This window comes from Grammomys surdaster, unplaced genomic scaffold (genome assembly GCF_004785775.1).
Source record: "Grammomys surdaster isolate TR1022 unplaced genomic scaffold, NIH_TR_1.0 62, whole genome shotgun sequence".
Classification (NCBI taxonomy): domain Eukaryota; kingdom Metazoa; phylum Chordata; class Mammalia; order Rodentia; family Muridae; genus Grammomys; species Grammomys surdaster.
Window position 1 is genome coordinate 20,126,472 of NW_021604564.1, and position 7,976 is coordinate 20,134,447.

Sequence of the window (7,976 nt, forward strand, 5' to 3'; positions counted from 1 at the left end):
TGCTACTGAATGGGAGGTGAGATGGTGCTACTGAATGGGAGGTGAGATGGTGCTACTGAATGGGAGGTGAGATGATGCTACTAAATCAGAAGTGTTGCCATTTAAGAAAACAAAACAACTGGAAGAAGTAGGATGCCTTAGACCTTTGGGTAGGAGTTCAAAGTGGCTAATGATTTTAATTAACATTCCTAATTTTGAGAATATGTAGTAAAAACCTTCATTACTTTTAACAAATTTAATAGGCTTGGGTTACTATTACCAGACTTTCATTTTTCTGATCTATTAATACATTGCTGTATGACACTGATGTAAGAAGATGTCTTATGGCTCTCAGCTAACTCCTGATCAATAAATTGTCAAATTATATGTATTAAAAATATAGTAAGAAAATGAGACTTGTCTAGCTGTAAGATAGACCAATCAACACAATGGTTAGTGGGTTTTTTTTCAAAGATAGATTCATGTTTAAAAGATGCATTCCCAGTGACTTATAGGCTGCACATCCAGATACTGTATTCAGCTATGAATTCATGAATGCTTTAATCTTTTGTTGAATATAGCACCTCTATGATCCAATCATTAGCTGGACACAAGCCTTCAACATACAAGGCTTGAGGTTGGAGGGATACCATCTATCCAAATCATAATATTCTCCCTTTCTTCCTCTGGCCATTAGGGGCTCATGTCCTTGTCATAATGCAAATACATGTTGTGTGCCCTCAAGAGTTCCAACGGCCTTTGTTGAATAGTTTGATTCTGAGATGCAAGCAAACTCTTAGCTATGAACTGAGCACTGTACAAGGAATGCTGGGAGCAACCTCTTAGGCAGTCTTGTGTCACAAGTGTGTCCAGTTGCTCTCACTTTCTAAGTCTCTTCAAATGAATTACATTTTTATTTGAGATGGTCTCACTATGTAGCCTTGTCTCACTGTGTAGAGCAGGATAGCCTTGAACTCACAGAGCTCTGCCTGCCTCTGCCACCTTCGTGCTGGAATTAAAAGTGTGAGCCACTGTGCCCTGCTCCTTGGCTCCTTTTTAAATGGTACTTATCTCTGCAGAAACAGTGCCTTCCTCAACCCCAGCTTTTATACAGGGATGACTGACCAAACTATAAGTTTTTAAAAACTGTCCAGTAATCTTTGTGCTTCTAATTCTTAGTAAGCAGCTGGCCAAAAGCAAGTAGCAAAAGTAATACAGCAGCCTGGATATCAGGCTTCCTAGGAATTCCTTCTTCCACCAGTTAAATGGCTTTACCACTTTAAACTTGGCTTCATGTAGTCTTATAGCATAAGACAAAATGAGAACACGTTCTTTGCAAAAATACAACATGAATGTCCTCTAGTCTAACCCACAATGGAATCCTTGTTCCTATTTGAAACCCCATGAACTCCACATTCTGGTCTTCTCAGCTCCCACACAAGAGTTCTCTTAAAGCATTCTATATGATGATTTTAAAACTCATTTCCAAATTCTTCACAAGGGCCTAAGAACCACATGGTTTGATTTTTGACAGAGTGATTGCTCTATTTCTTGGTGCTGATACTCTATTGGTCAGGATTCCCTGCCTTTACTTAATTAGTTGGGGGGAGGAGGGAGAACATAGGTTTATTTTGGATCATGATTTCAAAGATGTCAGTCCTTAATCATTTGACCCTGTCATTTGACATGCTTAAATCGTCATGAGCTATGCGAGAGGAACAGCACACAGACCTGTTGTTTTAGGTCTGAAGTGAGGCAGAGTACCATGGTGGCAGGAGTGTGTTACAGAGAACACACTCAGAGGAGTCGCGATTCATGGCAGCCATGGAGCAGAGAAAAAGGGATGAGGCCAGGGACAGATGTGCTTCCAGTGACCCACTTTCTTCAATTAGACTTGGCAACAAATTCCTGGATGCATTCATTACTCCTTTAATGACATTAGCAGCGCTATCATGGTCCTCTTTTCCCAGATATGTCTTCAGCATGTAAGTCCTTGTGTGCAGGGGATAGGAGTTATGAACTTACAATAGAATTGTAACAACCTAGTAACTGGCCGGGCGGTGGTGGCGCACGCCTTTAATCCCAGCACTTGGGAGGCAGAGGCAGGCGGATTTCTGAGTTCAAGAGTTTGAGGCTAGCCTGGTCTACAGAGTGAGTTCCAGGACAGCCAGGACTACACAGAGAAACCCTGTCTTGAAAAAAAAAAAAAAAACAACCTAGTAACTGTGACCAAAGAAAACACTTAGTGGGAGCAAAGACTTCATTATTCCAATTTAGTGTTCATATTGCAGACTTAAGATCTTAAGTTCTACAAGTCAAAGCATGAATAATAGAATGTTTCTCTTTAGAAAACAGAGTTTTAATATACATGATTATGTTGACATAATGAACACATCCTTTTTTTCTGAGATTGGATAGTTAAGTGTTTGCCTAATGATCACAGATGAATATAAGAAATTCTTTTCTAAAATCCAAAGATCAAACCACTGTCCCCTGGGAGAAAATGCTCATATAATGACTCTTTCCCGATGAGATATATAAGTTATAAGAAGTTCACTATCGAAATCTTGCTGAAAAAAAAAATCTTAGATAAAAATAGATATCCCAAATTCTAAATCAAATAACTACTTTATTATCACCTTAAAGGTTGTTCTAAAATCGATAGAGTCAAACACATATTTAAAATCCACAGTTTAGGCTTGGTGTGTGGCTCAGTGCTGGGATGCTTGTTTTGGATCTGTAAGGTCTCAGGTTCAATCTCTATGCCACAGAAATCATAACAGTGATAGCAATAATAGCTACTTAATAAATGTATTCCTTGTGTACATTGTACCTAAATTTCACACATTATTTAGTAGGTAAATAATCTAGTAAGTGTAGCACTATTCATAATAGTCAAACACAGAAGACACCTACATGGTTTTTGGAGGATGAGTGGCTAAAAATGTAGGTTGTACAAATTGGTATTAAACTTTTACAACATCTTTATTTAAAACTTATTACCCAGATCAGTAATTTTATGAAGTATCAAGGATTTTATACAGTAAACTTCTATAAGCAGGACTACGTGTGTTACTAATATAAGCGAATGTATTGGTATGAACAAGAATATGTTTACCTGTGCCCTTCCCCCAGCCTTGAACAGGCCTAAGAGATGAGACCTTGTTTACCACAATAGACCAAACAATAGGACTCTGGAGGTATGGCCTGGAGGCATTTCCTGCCCTTGGCGGAGGCAGTGCTTGCTTTGGCCTTGGCGCCTTTCTGGCTGCCTGTAGCCTGGTACACGAGCTGAGAATAGACTGCCTGCTGAGCTTGCTTTCAGACATCTCCAGCCTGCGATTACCTATGGATTCCTCTCACCTCCAGCAGGATGGTTTCCGCTCACCCCCAGCGCTCACCCCCAGCCGGCTGAAGCAAGAAGGAACTCTGGGGATGGGGGTGGGTTATCCCCTTTAAATTGAAAGCTGAACATTAAAGCATCGAGCCTCGATCAGAAACCTTTGTCCTGGCTTCATCTCTTCCCGCCCTCCTGTCCCTTCCCAGCCTCTCTTTCAGGTGAACCCGGTCGACTGTGGCCGATGGCCCTCAACATTTACCAATGAAAAGGTCCTACTAGCTGAAATTGTCATGAAGCATGCAAGAGGAACAGCACGAAGCTGTGGAAGTCATGGAGGACAACCCACAGGTCAGCAAGACCCTGGTGGGTGTGCCTTGGAGAGGCTGAGCCTGAGGACTACAAGTCCTGATGACCTCATACTGTTACAGACTATCTCCCTGCTTGTTGCCTGCATGGCCATCACGTCCCTCATAATCTACGAGTGGTGTGAAAACTCTAATGGGGTTCCAGCCCCTCACTGGCCAGTGTCATTGGTACTTAAAATAATAGTGATTGATCTTTACAGTACTGCTGCTGGAACAGATTAATGATTCAGCCACCATCCTTAGAGAGAATTTATAGATATAGATTGTCAGTAAAGTTAGGTTAAGATGTTTTTGTTAGTGGCTTTGCTGTGGAGAGTCTTGGAGAGTCTTGGGGGAAAGTGTGAAGTTCAGAGAGGCACATTTTTGATAGTCGAGGGAAGGGCTCACTGAGGTCAGAGGCAAGAACAATGGCAGCACAGCTATGGCTAGCTGGCGTGTCTTCTTGCTAAAGATGGACTGGTGATCAAAGGCGATGATCAATTTATGGTATTCATTTTTTACCTTGGCTTCCTGATATTATTTAATGAAAAAAATTTTTGAAAAAAAAAATATATATATCAGGGAGATGTGGGGTCAGCGACTAATGTAAAGCAGGCACATGCTCACACACACACGTGGTGGATAAAATAAGGCATCTCCCTGTTGGACCACTGAACTCTCTGTTGGAGCTGGCCTCCAGCGTGCAACATTCCTGATATTAGAGAAGTAAAACTTTCATTTAGTTATTACAAGAAATAAGAGAATAACTTACCAAAAATTCACTAAGTAGCTTTTTCTTTAACTGTTCAATTTTCTCTGCTTGCTTTCTTGCTGTCACTTTTAACTTGTGGTTTTCAAGTCCAAGTCTGTAATGTACATTTTAAAATAGTTACTCTCACATGCCAATTTAAAAACAACACATAATTTGTCAACACAGATCTTAAATAATAATTATTTCAATTCTTAAAAAAATAAAAAGTAAAATAATGAATGTATCATTTTCCAGCTTTGCTTTATGAATAATAAACCAAACTTATAAGATTTGCAAAACATTATTATACTACTAAACTGTGCCCCAAGCCTAAATTGTATATTTCAAGTAAATTAAGAATAAGTCTCATAAATTGTCATGACTGGTATAATTCTCATACCACACTATTTATTTGCTTTGTAAATACTCAAGTCATTTTTTCATGCAGCCTTGTACTTTTGAATGCAGTCATGCATCTTCGTAGCGCATTGGGCGGGCTGTATGTGTTGGTCCAGTGCTTCTTGTAACTAAAACGAAGGAAAAAATCCTTTACTAACAATCTGGTATAAATGTACCCATTCTGGGTTTTGTACTAAAATATCAGTGGATGCAGTAACCCTTCACTGAAGACTATGTATAGATACTTTTTGTTGTTCTTACTGTAAAATTAGCTAAATTATAGATACAAAAGCATTCCTCACAACAAAACACAGAGCTCTTATAATTCACAAAGCCTAAAAAACACCAATAGTCCTTTTAAAAGTTTGTTGTTTTGAGATAGGGTTTTTCTGTGTAGCCCTGGCCGTCCTGGAACTCTCTCTGTAATATGCTTTCACTAGGACTGAACAAAAAGTATTGTTTTAAATTAATATATTATTGTACTAGTTACTTTCTGTGTCACTGTAAGAGACTATTCTTCAGGAACAATGAGGGGCTCACAGTTTGAGGAATACATTCCATCATGGTGTGTAAGGCACTTGATGCTGGGTGTGGCTGTGGGGGAGGGGACTAAGGAAGCTGGCTCACATCCTGGCAGACCATGTAGCTGAGGAACATGCTAACACTTCATCTTTCCATACTGAGACTTGGGCTAGATCTTGTGCAGGCCTTGAGTTTGTAGTCACCGCCTCTGTGAGTTCATGTTTGCAGTGACCCTGTCGTGTCTGGGAAATACTGCTTTGCTCTGGGTGCCAATTATCTTGGCTCTTACAATCTTTGTCCCTTTTCTGCAATGAGTTCTGAATCTTTAGAGAGGGAGTGTGAAATAAATGTCCCATTTAGAGCTGAGCACATGACAATCCCTTACAGGCTGCATATTGACTGATTGTACATCTCTGTATTATTGCCATCTTTGACTGCAAGAAGAAACTCCACTTACAACAGTCTAAGGGTTCTTTAAGCCCGAGCTATAAAATCTCCCATAGTCTTCAAGCAAACTAGCTCCAAAGGCCCATGAACCACATGACTGGGTTTCTTACAGCAATAACCCCACATTTTGGTACCAATTTTCAGTTAGTTTCTTTCCTCTTTGCTGTGATATAAAACCTGCCAAGATCTAAAACTCGGGAGAAGAGAAATGTTTTTTTTTTTTCAGTTTTGTGGTGGGGAAGGCATAGCAGTTGGGGTTCAATATATGGTAGCAAGAACCTGCCGCACAGTTTGCTGTGTATCTATAAATCAGGAAGCAGAGTCATGTAATGAATCCAGGCTAGCCCATGTGCCTCAAGACCTCCCTCCCAGAACCTGCTTCCTTCATCCAAGCCTTGCTTCTTCAAGGTTCCACTGCTCATCACAACACATTCAAGCCATAATAGCACTAAAAACAACAAAAATTGATACAATGGAGGGAAACAAGACATCCCTCATGGTGAAAATTCAAATTGTTGCATTCCACAGGTTACCTCCAGTGTGATCTGAAATGTTCACGCACATGTACATGACAGCTGTTGTTCCAATGACGGTCGTCATTAGCAGTCTAAATGCTGAGTCAGAAGCCCAGACTCAACAGTTACTGGCTATGTGGTCCCAAATAAGTTATCCTTGCTATGTCTACTTCCTCTCTGTAAACTGGAGTCAACGATACTATGCTCTGTTGGGTTATTGGTGAGGTTAAATTATAGTGCATACATAAAGAACTTAATAGGTTCATGCCACCATTAGCATTATTACTATGCTTTATGTTTTATTCAAACTTGATCTAGGTAAGTGGCATGCCAGTGGAAGAAATAACCTCTGTGAAGTGGACTGAGCCATTCTTTCCTTCTGAGAGTGCAACAAATGGTGAGCTTCACGCTCACCATTAATTTCTTAATACCCCATGAAACCATAATATTACTAACCAATGGTACTTTTGTCTGCTTATCATTATGTACAACTCGTTTGTTCTCAGGACTCCTCGGTGGTCAGTAGGTGATGTAGCGTAAAGCAAATGTTTCCTCTTGGATTAAGTAGTGTGCAAGGGGCATGGTCATCATAGGTGGGCGAGAGCCAATGGGCTGAAAATGCTGGACTTTAATGTGAAGTCAAGACTATTCCTGAATCAGCTCACTCCCAGTCAGTGCTGACGCTGGGATGCTTCCGCGTGTACACTGATGGATGCTGGAGATGATGTGGAGTGACAGCACATGAGAGATGCTGTCTCCAGAGCACTTGAGTTGGTAAATTACTCCACATCTATAAATCCCAGCTCCAACTGCAGAATGAAGAATGACCGCAAGTCTCATTCTTTACGCATAGTGAGAAAAATGCAACACAATTCTTCACTGTGATGTGAATGCTGTTAATTTTATATTTTATTTCTTAACAGATTTAGAATGAGAGTCTTACTATGTCAATGTCTTAAGTAAATTATTGCTATGGTATGAAAATGTCATTTTATTCTTTTTCTTTTCTTTTATTTCTTAGCGTATTTTTATTGTGTGTAGTGGTGAATTTCAAACATACATTTTCATCTCTACATATCATGTGCTTTGACCATATTTCACCCCAGCCAATACTGACCTCTTCTGTCTTTTTCTTTATCCTTTAGGCTAGGCCAACCCCTTCATTTTCCCAAATGGTCTTCTTGTCTCTCTCACAGACAGCACATTCACCACATTCACACACACACACACACACACACACACACACACACACACACACACACACATTCTTTATGGAACAATAAACTTCCGCTGTGTATATACATACCATTTTTTCTTTATGATGGACATATAAATTGAGTCCTTAAATTGATTGTTTGTAAACAATGCCACAATAAATACGGTTGTGAAAGCCTCTGTGTAGTATACTGACTTGGATTTGAAGAGTTAATGCTATCCTAAAAACTGTCAAGCACATGTATTTACAATTTATTTAACAACATGAAACATGCAGCCTTGTACAGTGGCTTACGCCTAGAACCCCAGCGTTTGGAAGGATGAGGCAGGAAACTCACCATAAGTTCTAGGCTTACTCAGTCTATATACTGAGCTCCAGATCTACCGTGGCTGCAGCATTAGACCCTGTACTCGCAAGCAAGCAAGCAAGCAAGCAAGCAAGCAAGCAAGCAAGCAGGCAGGCA

At 40.1% G+C, this 7,976-nt stretch overlaps 1 protein-coding gene across 1 annotated transcript in view; it reads right to left on the reverse strand.

Moving 5' to 3' along the window:
- LOC114616755 (ankyrin repeat domain-containing protein 26-like) overlaps positions 1–7,976 on the reverse strand; it is a 32,445-nt gene that overhangs the window by 4,159 nt on the left and 20,310 nt on the right. Inside the window, exons 5-6 of the mRNA XM_028762202.1 lie at positions 4,871–4,941; positions 4,436–4,529 (exon numbers count right to left, since the gene is read on the reverse strand). Of these exons, the coding sequence (XP_028618035.1) occupies positions 4,436–4,529; positions 4,871–4,941 (165 nt within the window). The remainder of the gene's footprint in view (positions 1–4,435; positions 4,530–4,870; positions 4,942–7,976) is intronic.